The 27,249-nt window shown below is 39.3% G+C and overlaps 5 protein-coding genes across 10 annotated transcripts; 1 reads left to right on the plus strand and 4 right to left on the minus strand.

Moving 5' to 3' along the window:
• Positions 1–4,040: 4,040 nt before the first annotated feature.
• LOC131429584 (GTP-binding protein Di-Ras2) lies at positions 4,041–7,865 on the minus strand. The gene is made up of 5 exons (XM_058593806.1): positions 6,310–7,865; positions 6,118–6,225; positions 5,094–5,279; positions 4,865–5,035; positions 4,041–4,800 (listed from the first exon to the last, which is right to left on the minus strand). Exons 1-5 carry the CDS (start codon positions 6,382–6,384, stop codon positions 4,489–4,491), a joined length of 852 nt encoding a protein of 283 aa, XP_058449789.1. The 5' UTR covers positions 6,385–7,865; the 3' UTR covers positions 4,041–4,488.
• A 4,452-nt stretch (positions 7,866–12,317) lies between these two features.
• Positions 12,318–15,172, minus strand: LOC131429592 (uncharacterized). Of its 3 annotated transcripts, none has more exons than XM_058593826.1 (5): positions 15,028–15,172; positions 14,498–14,800; positions 13,287–14,438; positions 12,849–13,217; positions 12,318–12,784 (listed from the first exon to the last, which is right to left on the minus strand). In XM_058593826.1, the coding sequence occupies exons 2-5, from the start codon at positions 14,525–14,527 to the stop codon at positions 12,683–12,685; spliced, it is 1,653 nt and encodes a 550-aa protein (XP_058449809.1). In that variant the 5' UTR covers positions 14,528–14,800; positions 15,028–15,172; the 3' UTR covers positions 12,318–12,682. The 3 variants fall into 3 exon arrangements, with proteins under 3 accessions (XP_058449809.1, XP_058449802.1, XP_058449817.1); XM_058593819.1 differs by having other exon boundaries at positions 15,005–15,152; XM_058593834.1 differs by having other exon boundaries at positions 14,498–14,911; positions 15,028–15,046.
• Positions 15,173–15,512: 340 nt separating this feature from the next.
• Positions 15,513–18,015, minus strand: LOC131429612 (zinc finger protein 391-like). Of its 3 annotated transcripts, none has more exons than XM_058593855.1 (4): positions 17,825–18,015; positions 16,628–17,738; positions 16,392–16,559; positions 15,513–16,330 (listed from the first exon to the last, which is right to left on the minus strand). In XM_058593855.1, exons 2-4 carry the CDS (start codon positions 17,687–17,689, stop codon positions 15,665–15,667), a joined length of 1,896 nt encoding a protein of 631 aa, XP_058449838.1. In that variant the 5' UTR covers positions 17,690–17,738; positions 17,825–18,015; the 3' UTR covers positions 15,513–15,664. The 3 variants fall into 3 exon arrangements, with proteins under 3 accessions (XP_058449838.1, XP_058449829.1, XP_058449845.1); XM_058593846.1 differs by having other exon boundaries at positions 16,628–17,768; XM_058593862.1 differs by having other exon boundaries at positions 17,814–18,015.
• A 1,806-nt stretch (positions 18,016–19,821) lies between these two features.
• Positions 19,822–22,243, plus strand: LOC131429628 (zinc finger protein ZFP2-like). Of its 2 annotated transcripts, XM_058593886.1 has the most exons (4): positions 19,822–20,289; positions 20,349–20,940; positions 20,998–21,944; positions 22,005–22,243. In XM_058593886.1, the coding sequence occupies exons 1-4, from the start codon at positions 20,051–20,053 to the stop codon at positions 22,147–22,149; spliced, it is 1,923 nt and encodes a 640-aa protein (XP_058449869.1). In that variant the 5' UTR covers positions 19,822–20,050; the 3' UTR covers positions 22,150–22,243. The 2 variants fall into 2 exon arrangements, with proteins under 2 accessions (XP_058449869.1, XP_058449859.1); XM_058593876.1 differs by having other exon boundaries at positions 20,349–21,944.
• A 2,737-nt stretch (positions 22,244–24,980) lies between these two features.
• Positions 24,981–27,241, minus strand: LOC131429637 (zinc finger protein 883-like). The gene is made up of 4 exons (XM_058593897.1): positions 27,174–27,241; positions 26,850–27,111; positions 25,203–26,789; positions 24,981–25,139 (listed from the first exon to the last, which is right to left on the minus strand). The coding sequence occupies exons 2-4, from the start codon at positions 27,080–27,082 to the stop codon at positions 25,022–25,024; spliced, it is 1,938 nt and encodes a 645-aa protein (XP_058449880.1). The 5' UTR covers positions 27,083–27,111; positions 27,174–27,241; the 3' UTR covers positions 24,981–25,021.
• Between the last annotated feature and the right edge of the window lie 8 nt (positions 27,242–27,249).

Consider the following 27,249-nt stretch of genomic DNA (forward strand, 5'->3'; position numbering starts at 1 on the left):
TTGCAAAATCTCATCGGTTCTTTATTTTAAACGTTAGATTGGTACATGACATTTACTTTTTGAAGATAATTTCATTTAAATGTTGACCGCGGCTGCGTCTTAGGTGGTCCATTCGGAAAGTCCAATTTTGGGCAACTTTTTCGAGCATTTCGGCTGGAATAGCCCGAATTTCTTCGGAAATGTTGTCTTCCAAAGCTGGAATAGTTACTGGCTTATTTCTGTAGACTTTAGACTTGACGTAGCCCCACAAAAAATAGTCTAAAGGCGTCAAATCGCATGATCTTGGTGGCCAACTTACCGGTCCATTTCTTGAGATGAATTGTTCTCCGAAGTTTTCCCTCAAAATGGCCATAGAATCGCGAGCTGTGTGGCATGTAGCGCCATCTTGTTGAAACCACATGTCAACCAAGTTCAGTTCTTCCATTTTTGGCAACAAAAAGTTTGTTAGCATCGAACGATAGCGATCGCCATTCACTGTAACGTTGCGTCCAACAGCATCTTTGAAAAAATACGGTCCAATGATTCCACCAGCGTACAAACCACACCAAACAGTGCATTTTTCGGGATGCATGGGCAGTTCTTGAACGGCTTCTGGTTGCTCTTCACTCCAAATGCGGCAATTTTGCTTATTTACGTAGCCATTCAACCAGAAATGAGCCTCATCGCTGAACAAAATTTGTCGATAAAAAAGCGGATTTTCCGAATGGACCACCTAAGACGCAGCCGCGGTCAACATTTAAATGAAATTATCTTCAAAAAGTAAATGTCATGTACCAATCTAACGTTTAAAATAAAGAACCGATGAGATTTTGCAAATTTTATGCGTTTTATTGTTTAAAAAAGTTCTCAAGCTCTTAAAAAATCACCCTGTACTTGGTGGGGTAAAAAGTAACCTCCCAGGAAATTTTTAATGTTGTTCAACGGAGCTCTTTTTAGGTCGATTTGTTTATTCCAGCGATTTTTCAACTTGTTCCCGCTCGAAAAATAATGTTCCGGACGGGCTGAAAAATATTTCTCTGTGGTGTCGAAGATCTTCTTGCGTGAGCTGATTTTTTTTATTGATGAGCCATTTTCTTGGGGTTTTGGTACACATAATAGTCCGAGAGAGTTAAATCGGGCGAATAAGATGAGTGGGCAGGCAATTAAATTACAGCCCTAAATCGTTGCTCCTGTGTTCCGATGCACAAAATTCTTTTCCCGTTCTATGTGAGACCATTTCACAGCGACTTTGGCTTTTGATCGCTACAACAATGCGTAGTTTTATTTTATTTTCGGTGTAATCAACGAAAAGTCTGACGAAACAGTTCCAGAAAACCTTACCGATCCATTAAACTTGCCTATGCTGCATTGAAACACTCAATCTATATTCTAACGTGTATTAGTAGATTCAAGTTTCATCAACAGTTACTACTCGAAGCCAAAAATCCATCCGATTCCACATCAGAATTGACAAACACGCTTCCGAAGAGCACTCGCAGTCGTAGTTTTGTTCTTTAGTCAGCATGCGTGGCACCAAGTAGCAGAATTCAACTGTCTCATTATCTCGCCCAAAAAAAGTCGTGTGCACTCAGTCCTAATCCAACACCATCACCGCCATTTCGTGAAATGATTTCCTGTAATTTTGAAATTGTATAGTGATAGTGATCGGTCGTCACGACATTTCCGAAACAAATATTTCACGGTGTAAGCTGAAGGAACACTAGTCCTATAATATTCATCCAATTCCTATTTGGTTTCTTTCTCCGTTATGCCGATCGAAAAAAAAATAGTTTTAAGAGATAACGAATATTTTTTCCATTTTTTTTCATGAAACAAAAAACGGTTGTATCGTGCTGAAGCTTGACACGTCTGTTTATTTAGATGGAAATAAACCAACTTTCATCGACAATCGCTTTGCCACAAGCAATTTAGATGAAAATCTCTTCTAAAATAATTTCGTTAAAAGACATTTCACCGGAAAACGTTTCGCTGCAAGCAATTTCGATGTCAATCTTTTTATTAAAAAAAGTAATTGCAATTTCGATGAAAATCATTACATCGAAAATCGCTTTGTTAAGTGAAATTTAATCAAAAATCGTTTCCCCAAAAACAATTTCGATGAAAACCTCTTCTTAAAAATGTAATTGCATCAAAATGCACTTCGTTAAAGGATGTTTCACCAAAAAACGTATGTCCACAAGCAATTTAGATGAAAATCTCTTCATTAAATAAGTAATTTGATCGAAGTGCGCTTCGTTAAGAGAGATTTATTCGAAAATTATTTCGCCACAAACAATTTCGATAAAAATCTCGTCTTTAAAAAGTAATTGCATCAAAAATCGCTTCGTTAAGGGATATTTCACCGAAAATCATTTAGACCCAAGTAATTTCGATGAGAATCTATTCTTTAAAAAAAAGTAATTGCATCGAAATGCGCTTCGTGTTACCGAAAATCGATAAGCAAAGAACAATGTCGATGAAAATCTCTACTTGAAACAAGTAGTTGCATCGAAAATCGCTTCGTTGAGAAACATTTCACGGAAAATCGTTTCAGCCACAAGCAAATTCGATGAAAATCTCCTCTTGAATAAAGTAATGCATCGAAAATCGCTTCATTCAGAGACATTTCACCGAAAATCGTTTCACCACAAGTAATTTCTTCTTAAAAAAAGTAATTGCATCGAAAATCGCTTCGTTAAAAGAAATGTCACCGAATATCGGCACGAACCAAGAACAATTTCGATGAAAATCTTATCTAAAAAAATGTAATTACGTCGAAAATCGCTTTGTTAAGAGAAGTGTCACCAAAAATCGGTTAGCCAAGAATAATTTTGATTAAAATCTCTTCTTAAACAAAGTAACTGCATCGAAAATCGCTTTGTTAAAAGACATTCAACCGAAACCCGTTTTGCCACAATCAATTTCGATGAAAAGCTCTTTTTAAAAAATGCAATTGCACCGAAACCAAACCATCATGCTCTAAGTTAATCATATACTCAGCTTTTTCCTAGAGAATAACACAAACCTCTTCCACTGCTCTACAATCAACGCCAATAACATCAATGTGGTCCTCAGAGGCAAGAAGCACTATCTTGACTATCTTGGTTTCATCCAATCGTTTCAAAATCACCAAAGAGGTAAGATTCCGCAAGTTGTATTCTCATAACTTACCAAGTAGTTGATGCATGGACTAGATTTTCCATCGTAAATTGTTCTTTTTGGAAACCCTCATTGGTATTCGTTTGCAGTCTGCAGACTGGACAGGATGAAAATATGACCCCGAAAATTTCGTTTTTTGTTGTACGATTAGTATTCAACATTCTTTGCGGATCCAAACTGATGAGTAGAATATCTAGAACTGATTGCCGATAACATCTAGAACTCACTTGGCATGTACGTTGTACGTCTTAGTATAGAATGACATGCACTGCAAAGCGCCATGAGCCTTCTTCACTCCTCCTTCACAGCCGTGGAACTTCGATACCAGCTACCTTTCTTCCAATGAATTTACAGGCTTGTTCCACCTCGATCTGTCTATTTCTTCAGGCACTACTTGTCCTCCTCGAACTTCTCGGAATTTAATCAATAAAATGAGTTCAGAATTATGACAGCAATAACTTACACGGTTTGTTTTGGTTGGCAGATTGACACCCAGCAACAGAGTATCTATGCATAGTCACAGATTGCTACGATTTAGCAAAATAGATTCGGCTGTCATGACCAGGTGTCTGTCATGACGTTTATTTGTTTCCTGTTAACGATGATGATACGGACAGGTAGTAATACAGGCAGCTATATCTGATCTACGGAAATCTCCGTAGATCTACAGATTTGGAGAATCAATAAATTCGTAGAAAAAATTACGGAAATCGGAATTTTTCCACGAAGATCTACGGAAGTTGGAATTTTTCTACCTACTATTTGTGTTCGAGTCCCGACCTAGACGGATTCTTCGGCTGTGGACCATCTCGCGAATTATTTAAAACAGGGTTTTCATTGAGTTAATTCGCATAAGCATTTTTCGAACATTTCCGAATAAAACAGATAAACTGGGATTTGTGCTGGTTTTAATTTAACGATTTATTCAAATTTATTGAATTATACCGAAGCAAAATATATATAATAATTTGCTATATTTGCTAGTGATTCTTTATGGCATATCATGAAGATTAAGCGTCTGCTTGTTACTACGTTGCGTTATAATTTTAAATTAGCACTATTATATGTACATAATATTTTTTTATAGTATATATATAAATATAATTATGGTTGTATAATATCATTTTCCTTGACCATTATTTTGTTTAATCAATTAAGTTGTTTAGCGTCTAAAATCGATTTAAAACCTGATAATGTGTGTGTCTCTTTTTCCTCACCTTGTATGAATCTTGCTTGTTTTTTACGTTCGATTTTTTTCGATTATTTGTTGTCTTGTTTGTATGCTTTCTAGTTTTGTTTCCGTTTTACTCGATAAATGGTGTGTGTGTGTGAGTGTACATATCAACAGAATTACATCACTTTGCATTTTTCCTTAAGACTAGCGCTACCCTCACCTTCAGCTCCACCTTCTGCCGCGGCTCCCTCCTTCTTGCTCGTTCCATTAGCTTTATCCTTTGGCTTCTCCTTCTCCTTCTCCTTTTCTTTCTCTTTCTGTTGTGCCTTCTCCTTTTCCTTAGCTTGCTGTTTCGCCTTTTCTTTCTTCTCTTTCAAAAGTTTCTCTTCCTTCGCTTGTTCCTTCATCATTTTTTTCTTGTTTTTCTTTTTATTTTTACCGTCCAGCTGCAGCGACACGTTTCGGTTTTTCTCCATGTTGAGCAATTCCTGTTTTAAACAGAGAAAATATATGATCATAAATTGATTTGTCATATAGTCGTAGTTTGCAAACCTGGAACAGCTCAGTGACGTTGTGGTTCTCTTTGGCCGAGGTCTCCATAAACGAGATCCCCCAGGTGGCGGCCTCCGTCTGCCCTTCGATGTTGGTCACCTCTCGTAGTTCCTCCGGTTCATCACATTTGTTACCCACTAGCATTACCGGTATCTGGGAGATTTCTTCGCCCTGGAAGAAATTGAAGAAGTAAATTACAGCATTCGAGAAGCAGGAAGCAGTGGCGTACTTTCAACTCGCGAATTAAACTCCAGATCGGTTTCAGCTCCTCCAGGCTCTGCTTGGAGCAGACCGAGTACACCAGAATGAAGGCATGGCCTTTGGTAATCGAGAGCCGCTGCATGGCCGGGAATTGATGGGACCCGGTCGTGTCGGTGATTTGCAAGGTGCATATATTTTTGTTACAACTAATCACCTGGAAGATAGAAATTTGGTATCAGAATTCAACAATTAAGCAATTAAGTCTAGAATGTGCATGATTAAAACAGAAAAAAAAATCAACCTATAAAACATTTGTGGAATTTCATAACAATGGAATTTCAGATGATGGAATTTTTCGACACAAATTCAAGCTTCTTTGTAAACAAACCCAACGGCATTGTGACAAAAGTGGACAAAAAATGTGTGTCTTCTCTGATCCCACAATGAACCATGAAAAGCACCGCCTCCTGTTCTTTCTTCATTCATGATTCGAACGATGCGTCACAGCGTGATGTCAGCCGACTTGTTTTATCAATGAAATGCAATCATCATTCTGCTGGGATGAGAAAAACGTCACAAGCACAAACGCGTAGCCTACTCTGCGACAGTGGAGAACTGCAAACACAGGCAACGGCATTTCATTTTACCACGAAATTTTGATAGGATCATGGAATTGGGTAAAGTATCTTAGAAATTTTCTTAGTAATATAAACTTTGTTTTGAAAACAAAAATTTTCCGCATCATCTTGATGCAAACTGCCGAATTTTCCTCATCATCATCATCATCATCATCATCATCACAATCCCCAAACATTGCCCCGCATTCCTCCATTCCACACACACACCACACTGCGACGTTATTGCCGCCCGATACCCAACACCCAACACCCTTGGGCGGACTTTGTCAGGACGCGGCATGGCAATTCGGCAGACATCAATCACCACAACACATGATTATTACTACCGATATCACTTGCACTTTACGATACATCATAACGGTATTACTAGAATTCGGTTGGTTGGTAACAAAAAACCTGCCTCCCACCCATTACCTGTCTGTATGTGTCCTCGATGGTTGGAATGTAGCTTTCCCGGAATGTTCCCTTGATGAACCGGAGAACCAGCGAACTCTTTCCGACACCTCCAGCGCCAAACACCACCTGAGGGTTTTGGAAAGGTAATTAAACACGTTTCGCGGTCCTGTTTAACGCATTTCATCGTCAAAAAAGCAGATAATTACTCACCACTCGGTAGTCGTTGCTCTGTTCTGGCATTTTTATATTTTGCAGAATCTTCTTATTATTCCTATCGTCACCCATTTTTGCCGCAGTTGGTTAGTTGGTTTGGGATGAGGGGTGATAAGTTTTGATGGTGGTGGTGGTGGTGGTGATGGTGGGAAAGGATACGTTGCTACACGACGCCTGGCAGCAGTAACAACGCAACGACGGCAATAACAAAAAACAACAACAACAACGAGGGATGCTCAGTAATGATAAATGTCTTTTGTGGAGACAACCCTAGGCACAACCCAACGCGAGCCCGAATGTGGAAACCCGAGCCGCGAAACAACCACCAACAACTCCACTCGTGTGTTCGACTTTAGCCAGGACCACTGCGTGCGTGTGGAATCGCTAGGCGGTCACAACGGTGACGATTAATCGCACTTGTAATTCACGATGCTTCTTTCACTGCTTTTCCCAAGCTCCCAGTCCCCTGGGTGTTTGTTTCACCGTTCTGCCACACTCCCGTCTCGCAATTCAACGATCCATTTCCACGGCCATTAGATTTTGCACGCATAAAAACTTGCTTGGTTTTGGTTTCTTATCACTAAAATTGTCTCAACAGTAACGAATATATCGTACGCTTAACATCACGTACCAACAGAACAAAAAAGAATTCGGATTACTTTGATCCTTTTTTTTCCTGGGCTATTTTTCCGTTTTGTTTCTTCGTTTGCTTTTAATTTTTATTTTGTTTTTTGCTTAAAAATTCGATGTTTCTTTAAGGACGAATGTGTAGTTCCTACGCATAATAATTCATGTTTATATCGCTTTATTACTAAGGGGCGCCCCTTGTCTGTCGCGTTCTCTGGCACACCAATCCCCCCGGTGGAAGGGAAACTTTGATCCAATCAACAGACAAGTCCCCTTATTACACGCATTCTACTCGCTGGTCGCTTAGTAATCCGAATCGTTAAGCGATAATATTTGTTGTTTTATTGTTTCGCTTGTGTGTATTTATTATTCGCTGTAATCCATTTCTCAACAATCAGGCATTCTTGTTGCTTTGTGTGTGTAGGTGTGTATGTGTGTATGGGCTTGCACTGGAAAATCCAGGCTTTCTCACAGGCGGTGGTTTTCCGTCGATTAGTTACTATTTTCCATTCCGCGTGTGTTTCTTTCTAGCGATTTTCGAGACAGCTTACATTTTTTGAAACAGGCAAACATAAATCCAGTCTCCTTTGATTCACTCTTTTCTCGCTTTTCCGTTGGGTTGAAAACACAAATTTTCCGTTTCGTTTCTGCTCTTATTTACACGACACACAAACTGCTTTTTGATAAACTATAAAACTTGTTACTCCACAGATACGCAACGTATACAGCCAGCAATGTTCGATTTTATCGGGTGCAACATTAGATTGATTTGCTGGTTGTGTTGTTTCGGTACTTTTTTCTGGCGAAACTTTATGTTAGAGAAGTAATAGAAGAAAATTATTGAACATCGAAGTTTTTTCCTTCTCCAATGATGGATGACTTTTTCGCTTATACCTTCTGACTCGAGACCTTCCTGGGGGTGTATTAGTATCGCTAAAGTTAGTATCTTCGTTAGGATATCCCGATGGCAGCCAGCACTCATATTGCCTTACAACCCATGAGGATGAGAGAGAGAGAGAAATAGTAGGCGTACGAAGCAACAGAACACAGAAGTCCCCATAGCAGCCCCACGACGATGCCCATATGTGTGTGGGTGTGTGGGTGGGCAAACGGAAAAGCAACAACAACGCTCAGTTGGTCGATAACACGCATACGCCGCGCGTTCTCCCACTTGGATAAAGGGAGGGATAATGTGAGCAATGTGAGGGACACTGCACCTGAAATGGTGCTTAGGTGAAAAATTCACAGCCACTGGAAGTTAACTCATTCGAAACGACCAGTACTGATCATCAGAAAATTTTCCTGGTTAGTTGTTTATCGGTTGTCATGGGTTACCACACTTATTCGTTTGAAGCAGAATCGATGGAGGCGCTTGGTGAAATATTCAACGAACAGTAGCGTTCAGTTTTTGACGTGATAAATGAGCAGTACGAAACCGAGTGATTGAAGAATTATACAATTTTTTGAACAAAAAACTTCATTTGTATCAAAATTGCAACCGATTTTTCAATTGAACTTAATCATACAGCACCGTAAATCTTCTTCTGTAACCTTTGAACCGTATGAGTTAAAAACCTGCAGATTTGAGATAATGTTGTTTAAGGTTTATCGTTTACATCTATCAATTTGTCATAATTATTCATACAGTAATATGTGCGTGATAGAATTTTGTACACTGACAATCAAAATCCAAAGTCGTCCTACCGATAGGTCGCCAAATAGCGTGGAATTGCAAATACGACTATAGCTCGTGTGATTAGAACCATTAACCGACATTTCACAGTCAGATCAAATGCCAAGTTCTTTTCTAGCGGGAAATCTTCTAAGTTGTGTATCATAACATCCATAGTAGTTCAGTTGGCAAAACGATTTCTCCGGATTGGAGAAGGTTGCGGACGGATTTATAACTGTCTCTGAAAGCTTATGACGCTAGTTTTTGGATTTATTATTATTTTCAGTTTTATCAGTCATAATTTCAGACTGTCTTTTCGTTGGGTAATGGAGAAAAGTTCAGCATTAGGCGTTTTTTCTTGTATCGTATGTGGACAACACAATGATTTTCCAGAGCTAGCTCGAAAGTAACTTTTCGAGTGTTTTCTAGTTCTGCTTTTACTTCTGGTGTGACAGACAAAAACGAAAACATTTTAAATCACCCTGACAGAGACCTTAACCTAGATTCTGGACCTGGATTCTACGCCACAATTCTGTTTTCTGAACTTCTGACAGAGTTTCCGGAACTAAACTTTGAACCTTTGTTTCACTTGGACTGTGAGCCTGGATTGAATTCTGGACCTGAGTTCCCTAGGATTCCTCAATCCTAAGCTTGAACCTAATGATTGACAGAGATTCTAAACCTAGAGCAGGATTGTGAACCAGGTCCCTGGTTTTGGATATCCGATAAGGTTTCTGGATCTGAATACTGAATCTGGACATGGTTTTTGATCCAGAATTCTGACAAAGATTGTGAACCTGAGGCAGAATATTACACTTGGATACTGAGCATGGATTTGGATTCTAGACCTGAACCTGATTTCTTAGCTTGAACTCTCGATGAAGGTTTTGGGTCTAAATTTGGAGCGGGATTCTGAAGCTGGATTCAGGATTCCAAACAAGATTTTTACTCAAAAAATTTGGCAGAGATACTGGGAATGCACCAGAATCGTGAACCTAGAACTGACCCGGATTCTGAACCTGAAGGTTCAAAAACATAACTCTGGACTTGGATTCTCGGCCAAAATTTTGAAGCATGATTAAGGACCTTGATTCTGACCTTAGATCCTGATTCTGTATTCTGAACCTGATACAAAATTCTACCTGAATATGGACCTGGATTCTGTACATGGATTCTAAGTCAAGATCTTAATTCCAGACCAGGATTCCGTACTATAATCGGAACTCAGAACCTGGACCGGAATTAAGCAATTTGACCTAAGCTCTAAACATGAATTTGTGATCTGAGTGCAGAATCTGAATTCTGATCCTACAATCGGGACTTCGATACTGGGATATGAATTCTGAAGTTGGGCTCAGATTCTGGACCGAAATTCATGACAGAGAATTTTTACCTGGACCTGAATTCTGCATCTAGATTCTGGTATTTAATTTTAAACCTGGACTTGAACTTTGGTTCTGGGCCTGAATTCTGACTCCGGAACAGCTTTTCAACCCATGGCAGAGTTTTTGAACCTGAAACTAGATCCTGAACCTTGACTCTCAGAACATGGACCTGGACTCTTGAGCGAAAATCGGGATACGAATTCTAGGGCTGCATTTTGGACCTGGGTTATAGACCTGAACTCCTGTGTGTTTTGGACATGAGTTCTGAATTCTGGATCTGACCTCAGGATTCTGAACAACTCGAATACTGAAAATCATTCTGACCATCTGGATTCTGAACCTGGACCTAAATTTTTTCTATATTTTGTATGAATTGAATATAGACATGATATGAATTTTTAATGAAACATTGAAACTAGTTACACTCATTCTTATTTGATAAATTCTTGGTCGTAACAGCACTTAAGTTTTATACTTTCGTTTTCTTTCTCACAAATCTCACAAGAATTGAATGATGCACTCGTCACATCTTTTTTGCAACTGATAGAGTGCAATGGAATTGGTTTTCGCAATTATAAATTACCCACATGTCTATATAAAATTGTCATGAATACATTTTACTCAGGGCCTTTCTCAGAAAAAAATTTGAAGTGTCGAAGCCCACTATATGCGACTTATTGCCCATCTGACCTGACGATTTTGAGTTTACTGCCCACTGAGAATAAACTAATGCCCACTAGTGGGTTGTAGAAATCAGTTTGGGAATCACTGCTTTACACGAAGTTACTCACCAAATCGCGTTGCATCGTGATGTCCAGACTAATGTCAAGGCCGACTTCCGTCAATTTCCTGAGCAAATTATACACAGAAATAAATAATGGAATTTACACGAAATGTAATGCAATAGTAACATGGAATAGACATGGTTTGAATCGAAAGTTTGATTGAAAACCATCATCGACGGAGAACTAAATTGGCATGCATTGAATTTTAAATTAATAGAACTGTATCTTTCAATTACCATCTAGTTTTGCGATCAAATGTTGCATGAAATCCAAATATGTGCATGAAAATAAATGTGAATACACAAAATATTTTTATCTGTGTAAGTTCGATGTTCTGGAGGAAGTTTGAAATATTAAATTATCGAAATATGCAAAGATGTTCATAACCTGGCAGGTAATTTGCGGATGATGTGAAATAACTGTTTCACTTCCACTTTCAGGACATTCAATTTACACGGAAGTGTTTCTTGCCATTCACAAAAGATTAACTTTGTTTTGGCCTGATTTGGCATCCTACCACTACGTTCAAAACGGGTTTGAGTGCTAGCGCGCCTACGGAGTCAATTTTGTACCGAAAGATACGAACGCACAAAATTCACCGAAACTTCGGGCAATTGAAAACTGTACATTTATGCAATTGGAACAGAGCTGCAGAAAATTGTTGTACAAACTACAAAACCATGGGAAAATCGGTTGTACAAAATTTAATGGATGTAGTGAAAAAGAAGCAGTGAACGTTCGGGATGGGAGACGAAATATAATAAAATAAATTTGTTCAATCATTACTGATAAGTAGTTCAAGATTCACTGTAAAATCCAAAAAATCCCATAATCGGATTTTCTTTCGGGTATCATTTCATGCAAAGAGTTGAGTGATAAACGCGGAAACCGCTTGGTAATTAATAGAACAGAAAGTAAACAAAGAGAAACTGTCATTTGCTTATACACCCTTTTGAAAAATTAACCGAGAATTCTAAATAGTTCTGGTATTTCAACTGTCACGCGAATTCACTGCCTACTGCGTTGACTTGGAATAAGAACGCTTGAGGCAGTGTGTTGCTTACTGTTACCACAGCAACTGCCTGCACGCAACTCGAAGCATGTGGTAAAATTGGCTATTGCCATTGTAAAAGACTGTGAATCAAGCTATGCTCTTGATTCTTGGTGTCTTTGTATTCGATGGTGCGCTCATTATCTTTTACGTTCAAAACACGGTTTTTGGGGTTTGATGACTTTCATTTTTCTCTTAGCAAAAACGTCATATTTTTCAAAAAATTCTGTCTGTTGATTTCGTTGGGTACGAAAAAAAATATTCAATCTATTTTTTATTCTCAGAGAATTTTGAATAATAATAACAAACTTTAAAGAATTAGAGCTCAATAATCACCTCTTGCCGATCTTTTATATCAGATAGAAAAACCATCTTAGTTTAATACATTGACGCGAAGTATAATAAAAATAGGTGCAATCGTTTCGAACTTTTGCAGCACTGTAACTGAAATATAGCACATTTTCCCTATTTTTTTCTCAATAATACTGCTTCTATGAACCAAAGCGAAAATACATCGACCGATTACAACGTAATACGTTGACTATTGGTGCTGGTTGGTTTGATTGCTGATGACTATTGGTACGATTCCCCTATATTCCACAAATTCTTTTCTTTCTGTTCGAAAAACAATAGTCATTTTTTTTTCTATTCTTGATAACAGGAATATATATGTTTATCACCGCTGATAGCATCTCTAATTGCATTCTCTCAATCATTTGACCTACCAAAAAAATGCTACTCATTTAAAGCTTGAAACCTGTGGGCATAACTCGAGCGAAATTGTTCAGTGAAATCTATAGTTTCGTGGTTTCCTGCAAGCCAAGGATTTTCCCATCGCTTTGGAAGTAGTTCAGCTGTAAATCAAATTCCGCAATGTTTTAATAGAACTTAACTTCTCGATGGCATCCGCTTTTTCCATAGAAATTCCAATGCAATACGAGAATGTCAATTCCTGTAAATAATTTTTCTTGTGAGTGCAATCGAATAGACATGAATATCATGGTCGGTTGTTCTACCCGCAATCGTTGACAGTTAACCGTAACCAATTCAATCGTTTCGTTTGTCAACCCTCTCAGGTTGATCAAATACAGCCGTCGCAGCCGAATTAGTTTTCTGGTAATAAGATCCATGCAATTGTCGTCGAATCCGGTTTTATTGAATTCCACGTGTAGTGTTTCTATCATCGGACAAGCTCTGGTTATAAACGAAATCCCTTTGAACGTAACTCCCGGGCAATGTGTCAGATAGAGCTCGCGCAACTCGGGAAGATCCATCGTCAGGAGCGAAGCGTCGGACATGTCACGACAGCTATATTTCAACATTTTCAATCTGGGAAGCGTATCGAAGCGTGCCACGCTTTCGTTCAATATTTCACGCTCTTTCAGCTGCAAATTCAGTGTTCAATTAAAAAAAAGGCCTACTGCTATGAAAATTTTTTCCACCATTACACTTACCACAAAATTTTCCAAGTCCAGATATTCTACGTCCTGTATTTGTTTGAGCAGTGTCTGAACAACCACAATATCCCGCATCAATGAGTCGTCATCGACATCCTCAAGATAGAATCGTTTCATATTAGGAAAGGAACAGAAGATCGCCGGCGAGATGAGCGGAAACGTGACGGACAGTGAGAAATCAACGACACTCACGAGGGAAACTGTTTCATCCCAGGCACGTACGTCGTACAGCGACATCGTGAGCTTACGCAGATGCTTCAGTTCGACGAATGCTCTACAGTCATGGATACTCTCGGCGATGAATTCGAGTTCTTCCAAATCGAACAGCATTCGCGGAATGGCGGCCACGGCACGCAGTGACAGCTCGGAACCAATTTTCAACGTTCGCAAGTGTGGCTGCTGATCGAACAGCTGGATGAGAGCCTCGGTAAAGTCGTCATCGTTCCCACCGCTTTTGATGTTCAATCTTTCCAATTTTAGGCTCCCGAGAGAGTTCAGATACTGCAGGAATGGTTTCATTTCATCCACCCTCACGGTCAGCTGACGCAGTGTACTCGCGTGAGGTTCGAGCAATGGTTTCAGGTGATGAAGTTCTATTTCGAAGCGTTCCAGTGCGATGTGGTGTAAAGGAGCAGCCGACAGTGACGAAGCATTTCGCAGGATAACATAGTTTGGAAGAGTTAATTTAAGGGATTGGAGATTTTTCAGGGACGATAGATAGAGCTCGGGGTTCTGAGGTTGCGGAGCATACAGATCATCTGATTCTGTAGTCAGAGAAATTTCTTCTAATTTGCACAGGTAGGGAAATGTCTTCAGTATTGGTTCTGTTAACTGCATTATTTGCAAACTTAAAGATTTGAGACTCGCTCCACGATGCTGAAAAAAGTCGATATATTCAGGCGAACTTGCATGTTCTTCGTTGGCTATGGTGATTTTGTAATTGAATTTTGGAAAAGGATTCATTGCTTGCGACGATAGTAGAGCAGGAAGCGCCATTAGTTGATGAGTTACCGGGTGTACTGGTTTTATGTGAATCAGAACATGTTTCGGAATTATAACAGTGAGAATTATATTCTTCCAAGAGGAACAAACCAGAGCCGTACTTTCCAAATCTTCCACCGGTAAAAATAGGAAGATTTTCTCCAACAGCTGTAAAACAAATCTATCTTAGTTTAATGCTGGTTGCTTGTTTTACTGAAGCGAATTACCTCGTTAGGGAAATTTTCAATATGCGTCATGTTTCGAAATGCTCGGGTTTTCCTAAACTGCGCTATTATTTGATCAATAATTGAGGGGAAGATCTGAAATTGTAGTGAATGTCGACCGTATTTGGCATGTTTTCGTTTTGACGTCGAATCAACAGGTGCATTGTCACACGAATTTCAATTGAAATTAGATGAGGTGTAGATTGTAAAATTGTTTCTGGTTCTACTAAGAAAAAGTGCAGTGATTTGTTCGTAAGCTTCGGTGATTGATTGTTGATATTATTTCATTTTTTTATTCACTTTCGTCTAGAATGAAACAAAATTTGATCACTGATCTGGGCATGCGCCGTTCCGACCGCAAAAATCTTCAAATGATTCAGGGGTTCTTTCAATTTCCGTGATACACCTTGTGAAAATCTATAATTTGTGTCTCACGTAGATTAACGTTAAATACAATCAAAATATAGAACAAAATTCAAAAAAGGACGGGTCTGTTTGGGTATCGCTTACTTTGATTGAACATATGGTTGTACCTTCATAGATGCAAACAACATATTTCCATGAAGACGACTTTTGTTATTTCCAGAGCTATATCGTTTCTACTACAGACTCTCATAATAACAGACTGGCGAATACCTCTCAGGGAGCCAAACGAACCGTCAAACTTCCATGCTCTAGCCATAAATCACATAAACATAGATTTCCCAGTGTAATAGTAATGTAGTTGAGCAACCCGTGACACCAATAGCACCCATTCTCTGGTGGAGAATGGGTGCGTAAATGCTCCTAAAATGGATGCAAAAAGTTGCCTGCGCATTTAACACAACCACAGTAGCTAATGGAAAAAAGTACACCCGTTTGTCACTAGAGGTGCTGTTAGTGTCACCGTACAGTGAGAAATCTATGTTTATTTGATTTATGCGCTAGCATAGCTCCTAAGAGGTATTCGCCAGTCTGTTACTATGAGAGTCTGTAGTTTCTACTGGTTTGTTCCTAAAGGCTGTCTAGATAAATCACTCATTCTTTTTTTGGTTTGATTATAGCAAAAATTTTAATCTCAATTATAGGACACTTTAGCAAAATAAAATAAGCGTATACAGAGCCTATGGAGCTAAAATACTGTGCAGTTAGACATCGAAAACATCGACGGTAACATCGATTCTATCAGAGCTAGAAATTGTGCGCAGCAAAATGATCCTCGAAGTCGGTAACCAGCGCCGACGATAGTCCCTCGAGCCCTTCCGTCAGTATACCGTTGAGCGTGTCCTGCGTGTTATCGCACGTCGCCGGCAGTGACGATTCCTCATTGCTCGGCACATCATCGTCAATATCCTTCTGATGCACCGTTTTCAGATGAGTCCGGAATCGAGTCTTCAGTTTAAAATTCCGCGGGCAATCGCCGCACTGGTAGACCGTAGGCTCGCCCGTCTTTTCGCAGTGGACAAACTTCTGGTGGGTCTTCAAAATGCCTAGTGTGGTGAACGCCTTGCCACATTTATGGCAGCGATGGTTCTTCTCGCTTCTGTGCGACAGCAGATGTGTCTTCAGTGAGCTCTTCTGGGTAAAACGTCCACCGCATTCGTCGCAAACGAAAGGTTTCTCCGATAAATGGCAATTTTTGTGATTCTTCAAATTGGACTGCGTCGCGTAGCTCCGCGGACAGACATCACATTTGAAGGGTCGATCTTCGGTATGCTTCGATAGCATGTGAGTTTTTAATGTCTGTGACTGAGCAAACTTCTTCCCGCACAGATCACATTCGTAGGGACGAAGTTTGTTATGAATTCTCGTGTGAACATGCAAATTGCTTACATTAGAAAAAGCTTTCAGACAGACCTGGTAACGAAAACAGTAGAGTTTAGAAAGCAGATCGTTCTGTAGGAATACAAATACTAACCTGGCAGACATACGGTTTTTCATTGTTATGAACACGTTCGTGTAATTTCTTCGAAGACTGCTGATTAAAAGTCTTGTCGCAGTAGCTACACTTGTAAGGTTTCTCCAAAGTATGTGTTCGGAGGTGAACCCTAAAATTTCCAGAACTTGTATATTCAGCTCCACAGATCTTAAATGACATATTGAACGAGTTTACTTTTTCTAATCAGACTAATCTAATTTCACTTAGCAACTAACCTTACAGCGAAACGGTCGAATATTCAAATGCAGTCGTTTGTGGGTGTTCAAACTCGATGCCTGAGTGAAACTTTTGAAGCAAATATCACAAGCAAACGGCTTCTCCCCGGTATGGGTTCTCATATGAACCCGAAGGTATACTGGTTTCGAAAATTCCCGATTACATATTTCACACGCGTGTTTCACGTTGGCAGCTTTCCGTCTCTTCCTTTTTTTGGTCTTACCCGATTTTGCACTTATAATCGAATCCATCGAACTTTCCTCTTGCATCGTTTCATCTTTCGAAACCTTCGGAACTGATTCCGGTGGCGACGATTGCTCTGCGTTCAGTCCCACTTCCAGTGAACCGATCGATTCCATTTCCTCCATTCTCTCAAGCTCAGGTTCATCGATTCGAAGACTGGTTCGCGTTTCAGAAGAACTTTCACTACTACTTGAAGTACTGTAACTGGAACTGCTATCGTCAGATCCTTCACTGCAGCAGTCACTCGAATCACTGCTTCCACCATCATCACCATCACCATCATCATCGTCATCGTCGTCATCTTCATCATCTTCGACATCGCTATTTTTCTCAGCGGAGCTATCATCCTCCGAACTTCCCCTGCCATCTTTTCCTGTAGTTCGATAAACGGCTGCAGCCCCAGTGATATTCAAATGAAAGCTATTGGCAGTTACGATCTCTGTAGCCGACTCTTCCTCTCTTATCTGTGCACCAGTGGTCATAGTCAACTGTGGGTCCGGTCGCTGTCTCTGTACAACTTCGTTCATCATCGATCCAGCAATCACCAACTGAGTAGAGGAAGTCACCGTGGTTGTTGTGGTATTGACAGGAAACATTTGGCTCTGTGAAATCGGAAAGCCTCCGTTCGCCTTTCGTCTTCGTCGCATCACTTTATTATATTTGCTGATGCATTTTTGACAGATCGGTTCCACCCGTCCGTTGATGGGGATGATCTTTAGTTTAAATACAGTCTCCAAAAGCCAGACGTTGCTGCCATCGCACTCGATGTAGTCCATGCTCTTGTGAAGCAGTTGACACAGTTTGCAGAAGTGAACCATTTTGATATCTTTGGTTTATTGCTAGTTACTTTAGTAGTTTGTAGATCACCTACAAAATAATTAATTTAAGAAAAAAAACCTTACAGAAAGCGTCCAATAAAATCGTGTTGAATTCATTTTGTACAATTTGTTTACTTTAGCTCTAGTGAAGCTCGATCGTGATGAATTAGTGTGATGTACAACTTATTAACACTAAACGTTACATACTATGACTAGAACTTGCACAATTTTGATTTATTTCAGTGTTGTTCATTAATTATAAGCAATTTTCCATAAATTCGGAGAATTCAAACGAATTTAGCGTTTGTAAACAAGACGCCCATCACTGTCAGTCTGTGGTCTGTTCTGACTACACCGAAAAAAAACCTTATACTGTTTTTTGACAGTCAAACACAAAACTAGGGTAATGGCGTTATTTCATCCAGAATCTCTAGCGGTCCTTACGCGAGATAATTTTATTGTCAACATCGTCAATCAAACTCTTTTTCGCAAATTTCGAAAAAAAAATTAAGCGTACGAAGCTCATAGTATCGCAACTAACGCTAGAAACATTTGTAGATAAAATCAGAAACAGAAACGAAAAAAAAAATTGAGAAATATTATGGTGCTGTTGATCCTGTAGAATACACCTTTACAGGTTTTGAGAGTTACGTGATGATCAAAACGCCACTGCCGATGAAGCATGCAGCGGCAGGCCGCACGAAGCAGAACAGAGTCAAAACCACATAAAATGGAGGATGAAACCTGGGTAAAATAAATGACAATAATTATAATACATAAAACAGTAGTTTTTGAAGCTATATACGTTACGAAGTTTTTTGAGGCCTATCTGAGTCAACGCCTGAGTAAAAGTACTATGGATTTTTTTCCGATTATAGAGGTTTTAACCTTAAGGTCATTAGCCCTCTTCGGGCTAGAATAACTTTCTGACCCTATGTGCGGGATTGGGAATAGAACCCAGGTGGGTTACATGAAAGGCATCGACTCACGCCATACCCGTTTCCAATATGGAAAAATGTTCCATTCGACGAAGCGTTCCACTCGATAGTATTGTGAGATGGATAGTGTTACTTTAAGTTAAAGAAAGCTAGAAAGCATTGCATACGATAATTTTCTTAAATTGGGGGTTACAAATCATATGAGTTATTTTGTGGAAATTATGAATGTTAAAAACCGTTATAGGGGTTTGACTCTTTCGGTAAACGAGTTACGATGCGTAACTTTCAACGATGGTATAAGTGTTACGAAGTGTTATATACGTCGCTCTTTTGTAAGTTATAGGCGTTACGAAGCGTTACAAGTGTTACATTTTTTTGTAAATTATAAGCATTAAGCGTTACATGTGTTACTTTTTTGTATGTTATAGGCGTTACGAAGCGTTAAATGCGTTACTTTTTTGTAAATTATAGGTGTTACGATGCGTTACTTTTTGTAATTTGTAGGCGTAAATTACTTAATCTTTTATTCAATTTGTACCTATTTGTTAGTGTTATTACGAAATCATGATAACGATGCTTTTCTATAAAAATACACTTATTGCCTTTCTCATATAGAAAGTTTATGCAATCGCTTGAAAAATTGACTAGTGAAAATTGGTTATGTTAGTTCATACCCGAAGAAATTTTCTTATTTTATTTATGATAGAACAAAAAATTTTTTCACAGTATCTTCTAGTGATATTTTTGAAAACATAAATAATATGAGAAAGGCATCATTACACTACTAAGTGGATTAAAAGAGTTTTTTTTGTTTAATTTTCAATTTAAAATTTTCCTATTGATTTGAGCTCTTGCTGAAAGTATCGTCACTAAACGAGCAGCAGCGCTTCTGCTCTTCATTTCAACGTCAATGTGCCACTCGTGAACATGTTGCCTATCAGCACTGTGAACAAATTCGGTTTTATTTTCTACCGTGGAATAGAAAAGTTTTTTTTTTGTAGAAATGTTCTTTATGCTCTCTGCATTACAATTATCATTAATCATTTTACATACTGTGCCAACAAAAATCCAAATAACTAACAACGTACAAAATTAACTAGGTTCTTGGTAAAAATTGCTTACCGTTTTCAATCGGTGTAGATGCTGGCAGTTTGCGTATATAAAGCATTAGATTATGTTTGACAGTTCGTTATATACATATCAAACATTAGCATTACATAAAGCAAGAAAGTATAGTGCACCTGTCCTGAAGACAGTTTAAGAATCAAATTTTAGGGAGTTTCATTTTGTGCTCCGGTTCAGCGATTTCAATGGTAATCACGAAATCTTCCAACGGAACGATGAGCTCGTCGTCCGGTATAAGCACTTTCTTTGTCTAAAACGAGACATATCAGTTGTAACTGTGCGTCGAAAACACCTCATCATGCCCTGCGCCGTACCTACTTGCGGTTCCTCGGATGGAACCTTTAAACTTTTTCCTCGCTACGGATTACTCTCGGAACGATGGTTACAGGCAATCCAGGTTGGCACTGGACTGCAGGTTGCAGTTGCTGAAGCCCAGGAACTTTGCCAGTACGAGATTTGCGAGCAGCACTTTGCCGTCGTTCAACACGAGCAGTCGGATGAGTATTGGTATCAGGAACCGACGCTGTTCACCCATTGGTAAGTAGAGTGATATTCAGAAATTTGAGTTTCGAAAAAAAACTTACTGTTTGTTACAGTAACGGTGAACTTTCGGAAGTAGCTAGCTGTCGGCTGTGCTTGAACTTTCACCCGAGCTCCAATATGATTGCCTTAAGCAGTGTCCTAGATAAAGAGATCGTTACGTCATTTTTATATAAATCATTGAACATTGCCTTTAAGGATGATGATTTCCTGCAAATGGTTTGTGGTGAATGCATCGTTCGTTCCGAAATATTACAATCAATCTGGACATCGTTCCTCGCCGCAGAGCAAAATTTCATCAATATTGTAGCAACGGCTCAAACTTGTGCACGAGAAATTCACAGCAAAATTACTTTAGAACACCCACCGATCGATTCATTCATTGAGGAAGTAGAAATTGACACACTGCCGGAATTGAGTACCGTTGGAGAAGTAGATGACAAAGCATCACACCCAGAAGAACCTTTACCCGATCCATCCCACGAAGAAACAGAAACCATCGATCGTAAAGCTACTAGTACCAGATTCAAACAACCCACCAAGCGAAATGAGAAAAAGGCTCTGCTGAGAGCCGTCATCGGTAGAAAGTGCTACATCTGCGTAACGGTGTTCGAAGACGCCAATGAGTTACTATCGCATCTCACTGAGGTACATGCCAACAACTTTGGGTACGTTTGCGGTGAATGTTTCCTAAAATTTCATCAGGTCATCTCATATAATCGTCATTTGGGGCGTCACGAAGCCAAAGAACGACCGAACAAATGTAGTATCTGTCAACTTGGATTTTCCTCCTGCAATCAGGTAAAAGTGCATGAGAAAAAGATGCATGGAATTAAAAATAATGCCAAAATACACATTAAGAAGGTTTCGTTAATAAACTGTAATATGTGTGATAAAACATTCAGGGGTAATTCGAAACTGAATGTTCACATTCAAAGCGTTCACAACAAACAACTCATCCCCACCTGTATCCTATGTAACAAGACTTTTACTGCTAAATCGAGTTTGGAAAGACACATGCTTCTGCATACTAACGAAAAACCATATAGTTGTAACGAGTGTTTAATCAGCTTTAGTCGTTCGGTTGATTTACGGAACCACATCAGAATGATTCACGAAGGCATAAACCCATATGTTTGCAGGGAATGCAACGAACAATTCAGGAGCTATCATTCTCTTTATATGCACCGTCAAATTGTTCACTTGAAAAAACCTCCGCCGGCCGCTCCGTTCAAACCATATCAATTGATCTGCAAACTTTGCAAGCAAATTTTCAAAAAATCTACCGAATTGATCGAGCATATTCAACAGAGTCACATCGAAGAAACGTACCCATACATACAATGTCCCAACTGCCCGAAAACATTTCTGTCTCAGCAACTTCTAAATCATCATAAGGAGATTCACACGGATCGGTACCGTTGTAACTTCTGCGGAAAGCGTAATCCGACTATTCAAAGACTGCAAATTCACATCGAGAACAAACATAATGACGTGCGCAAGTATGACTGTACTCACTGTATTACCAAATCGTACAAAACGGCATCCGCACTGCGAAACCACGTTCTGACGCATACCCACGGGAAGCAGTATAGGTGCGACATATGCCACAAGAATTTTATGAGAAAAGATCAAATGATTATTCATCGACGGTAAGTTAGCAGTAAAATAATTTCTGTTATAACAAATGCTATTTTCAATATTATCGACAGGATTCATACCGGCGAAAAACCATTCCAATGCGTAGTCTGTATGAAACGTTTCAGCGACGATGCCTCATACAGCAAACACAAGAAGCGCTGTCGCTTCTTGCCAGTCAACAACGATTTCAATGCTATGGAAATTGAATACTGTTAATCAGTGATACCAAAGTAGTGCTATTATACCAAATGTACTGAGGGATTTTTAGTGAAATTCTACTAGATTTAATAAATTATCAGTATTAATACTAGTCATGTTTTCTTTTATTTTCATTTTTTTTTACTCCCTGCGAAATATGCAAGGGTGTTTTTTAAAGAAAAAAATCTCGATGGGATCTTTGATCTATGATGACAGAGAAGAGAGGAATCAATGAGCTTTTGCTTCTGAAGTTAGTAGCCTAAAATCGTCCATCGAGAGACAGGGGACCACAGGAAAAAATGTTTTTCAGCGTTGGAAACCCAGCCTCAAGCGACTACATCATTCAGAATGTCCGAAACACGGGATCGGCTTTTATATAGAGACTTCGTTTTTACTGATAAGCTTCGTTAGTTGTCACTACCATTTTAAAGGTGGATTCTAGAGAAATGTTTTTACGTTCGTCAGATCGAGAGATTTGGGACAATGGGATGTTGGGAAAGGTAGTGCATTCGATGTCTTGGGAAAAGTTTGCTGTTTCATCGGAACCCAAACGGAAAAATCTGTTTTAGAATTTTATACGGAAAGTGCTACCAAAAATCCTCTGTTTTGACAGAGAACATATTTTTTTGTCTAAGAATAGAAACAAGACGACCAAGTCAGATGTCGTACGGTCGGGCTTCGACCTGGGAGACAATAGTTTCGGTTGTTGATATGAAGGACAAGATCCTACGAAAGGAGGGGAAAAACGAAGCAAATCAAGATATCTTTAGAACAGCGCTGCAGAAATGCTTGGAAAATAATTACTTCACTGATAGGTCGAAGGTCCAGAAACTGCTTCTGATATCGAAGCCAGGGAAACCCCACAACGAGGGATCCAGCATCATATAGACTAGAGGATACCTTCGGTAGGCTCCTGGAAAAAATATTCTTAGTCTGGCACAATGCTTAGAGAATGAGAGAAATCTATCAAGCAAGCCGAATTCCGTGAATGGGTCTCGACGGTGGCAGTTGTTTAAACCGTAGATAAGACATCCAAACAGGTTATTAGGTTAGGAAACAGGTTCTGCGCCGTTGTAACGATCGACATCGAAAATGCTGACTGGGAAGCCATTCATGTTGCGTAAAATGGACTGCGAGTCTGAATTACAATAGTAGGGGAGACCGGGGCTAGTTGGCCGAGTTTTGCTTTCGGAATTGCTGTACTCTTTCTGATTAGACTTTTTGATAAACGCTTGGCTCTGTCATGAAGATACACCTTTCGAGCACATGTGTGATTTTTTCAATTCCTGAATAAAAATCAGAAAAGCAGTTATTAACAATCAAATGCGGAGGAAAAAATCGGCCAACCCCAGAGCCGGGATAGGATGGCCGAGTTTGAAAAATATGTGAAAAACATTAATTGTATCAATAAACGTTTTCATTTGTTAAAAAAGTTAGTATGCCTTTTTTTATTATGTAAGTACGTGAAAACTGTTTTTTGAGGGTTTTTCACAATTCTGGAATTTGTTTCGGCAGCATTAGTAAGCTTCCATTCTACCTTTTCCTCTATCAGCGTTCACGCTCGGGGTTGGGTCAATTCGCGAAATGTCAGAAATTCGAAATGCTCAATGTTTTGATGGCTTTTGATTCATAAAATATTGGAATCATCTTTTCAATCGACAGTTTCCAACTTTTAATGATTCTAATCTCTTATTTCTATTTGTCAATGATTTGATTTATTTCCATTACTTATTACTCATGTATATTTTTCCTCATAATCATAAATATAAACATACAATCCAATTTCGTCCAAAAAAGAGGAACATATCACGAATATCCAAGTGCACTTTACTCTAAGGTAAAATTACAACTCGGCCAACCAACCCCGCACAAAACTCGGCCAACTTGCCCCAATGAATGATTTCGAGAACAATCACGATTAACAAAAATAAAAGTAAGGTTATACTAAAAACCGATATGCCGTTTTGCAAATTTTTAAATACCCTTTCCAATGGTGCTACGTTTTTGGAAGTCAAATATAAATTGATTCACGTTACACATATTACTTTACAAAAACAGAAATTTACTCACAAGTGCCAAAAAAAAAACTCACTCCTGCATAAACGACAACACAGAAACATCTAAAATTACGTCGGTACGTGGGTGACCTAATGCTCCACCAAAATCATTATAGATGTCACCACTGCGCATAATAGCCTTATCAGAAAAGCTACTCTGCAAATCGGCCGTTCGGCCAACTAGGCCCAGTCTCCCCTATATGAAAATCATACACTTTGTGATGTTTTTTTTTTTTGGTCCAATTATTGGCCGAAGTCTGACAAAATTAGTTCTGCCATACACAATTTTAAAACCGCGGACAGCCTTCTTATCAATCTAGAAAATAGCTTAATAAGAATTGACTAGAAATATTGAAGCTCGGGAAATAACACAAAAGCTCGTATCCATGGTAATATGTTGTTTGCATCCATGTTCAATCAAAGTAAGCGATACCCAAACTAATGCCGTTTTCTGGAACTGGATGGGGATTTGCTTCAAGCGAAAACGACATAACTCTTCCACTTTTCAATTTGGATCTTCGAACAGATCGGAATTGTAATTAAATCGTTCTTACTACCGAAGAGTAATCTAGGAATACACGTGAGACACAAATTAGACTTTTACACCAACATTGTATTTTTTTTGTGGAATTTGACCTTCTGTTTCAACAGACTTGCATGGCTGGTGCTACGATCCTACTGACCAGGTCGTGGCTCGAACATACCACCTATGCATTGAACCGCCAACCCGGGCCAGATCAACGTTGTCCCACCCCAATGACCAGTTCTAATCAATCAATAATTTTTTATGGCTTACTTTATTATCTAAATCTTTCATCATATCTGATTAATTGCTACTCGGTTTTTGCTTTTAACGCTTTGCAGATCTTCTTGTGCTTATAAAATGTTCCATCGTCACTGAATCGTTTGAGGCATCCGATGCATTGGAACGGCTTTTCCCCCGTGTGGAGACTGAAAAAAAAAGAAAAAAATGAATTTTCGATCAAAAAAAGTCAAACCGTACAAATGTCCTACCGTCTGTGAATGATCAGTTCACAGTTGCGCGAGAAGGCCTTCTGGCAAAACTCACAATGGAATCTCTTTTCCTTGGTGTGAAGCCCGATATGTATCGATAATGCACGTGTGGTGTTGTACGATTTTCCACAGAAATGACATTCGAACTTGCGCCCGTCCGGGTGCTTGAGGTCCATGTGGTGCTGCATCTGTGTTCTATTAGAATAGCGTATATTGCATTTCGTGCAAGCATATTTATCAGTGTGAATTGGTTTATGTTGCGATAGTTTCTGCGCGGATAGGAAGGTTTTGGGACATTCCGCACATTGAATGAAAGGATATTTCTCATTGTCGTGTTCCTGCTTGATGTGCTCGGCCAATGCACTGAGCTTTGGGAATGGATCGTTGCACAGTTTGCAAATCTCAGATCGAGCATGACGAGATTTAGGACGCTGTCTACCTAAATGAACTTTTAATCGATGGAAATACAAAGCTTGAGACCCTCTGTACTCTTTGCCACATTCGGTACAAACGTGTGGATTTTTGCCCTCGTGGACTAAGCTCTTATGCTGTCGCAATAGCAGCAATCGTCGATAGCTCTGGTCGCATTGATCGCAAGCGTACGGTTTTACGTCCGAATGTGAAATCATATGCCGCTCGAGACTACTTCTGGTAGTGAAAGTTTTGCTACATATGTCGCATTTTGGTATTCCTATTTTCAGATGAACTCGCTGAATGTGATCATTGAGTTTGCCTTTGTGGCTAAACTTGTGGCCGCAAATCTCGCAAATTATAACTGATTCTTTTTGTTCGCTCAGTTTGATCTTGTGGTTCGCTCCATGGATCATATTTTCATGAATTTTTAACTGCATAGTTGATTTGAACCGCAGTGGACAATCACTGCACTTGTTTGGCCTTTCCGTTTCATCGTGCCGGCTCAGATGGCGATTGTACGTCGTCAAAACGGGAATATCAATTGAACATTCCTCACATCGATAAACAGAGTTCGTGGTATGCGTTTCTGTAAGATGCGATACCAACGCATTGGCATCCGGGAAAAACTTAACGCAGATGTAACATTTTCGCTTCAAATTGTCCATAACAGTACCAGGTGGTTTCTTCCGTGGTCCCCTCTCATGTTTTGGAATTCGACCTCTTCGAGTTTTCCTAATCTTTGGAGACCGCTCTGTTTCTATCGGTTCCATAACATCATCATCATCATCATCGTGGTTATCGCCGGGTAATTGCTCCGGATCAAGCCAATCCTCCAAATACACTTCTTCTTTGACAATATTATCCGGGGATAAATTAGGTTCTTCCTTTAAAACCACAAAGCTATGTTCCTGGGCTGTTCGTATCAACTCATGGTATGCGAGTTCGTTAGTAATCGAGTTTTGTTTAATTTTCATCGCTATCTCAATTCGTACTAAACATTGCTGACAAACAAGTGTAAAAAAATCGTCATTTTGGAAGTTTATATTGAATAATTCATCAATATGGCATTTAAGCTGCTTCTCTCCAACGAAAGAGTCCAACCCGATCATTGCATCTCTGTTATAGAATTCCAAACACAGCCGGCAACAGCTGACTTCAATGCAAATCCCGTCACTGAAAAAATAAATTTCCGAAATGAAATAACAAAAACTGACACAGACAGTTAGTATTTACCAATTCTTAAATATGCTCGGCTCTCGGTAACCAGAATCATCGAGTATGGAACTTTCCGCCTTTGGAAAGTGTGAATGACAAATCTGCAGATGTTCTAGATCGTATACAGATTCTATTACCAATCCGGTACCTACTTGAATCGCTTCGAGCCAGCGTTCCGAGAGCATAGAAACTTTTGGGAAGCGCATCAACTCTTCCCCGTAGCTATCACAAGTTGGTACAATGCAGGACATTTCGAATGCTCCAGACAGCTTATCAAATTCTGAAAAATCGTGACTGAAATGTATTTTTCTTTTAAATAAATAACCACCAAAAAAAACGTACAAAAATTTCCAAGGAGACATTAACACCAGAGATGCCAGGTAAAAATTTTCTAACATTTTCAGGCAGGGTTGAAAAA

The sequence above is a fragment of the Malaya genurostris genome, chromosome 1 (assembly GCF_030247185.1).
Source record: "Malaya genurostris strain Urasoe2022 chromosome 1, Malgen_1.1, whole genome shotgun sequence".
Classification (NCBI taxonomy): domain Eukaryota; kingdom Metazoa; phylum Arthropoda; class Insecta; order Diptera; family Culicidae; genus Malaya; species Malaya genurostris.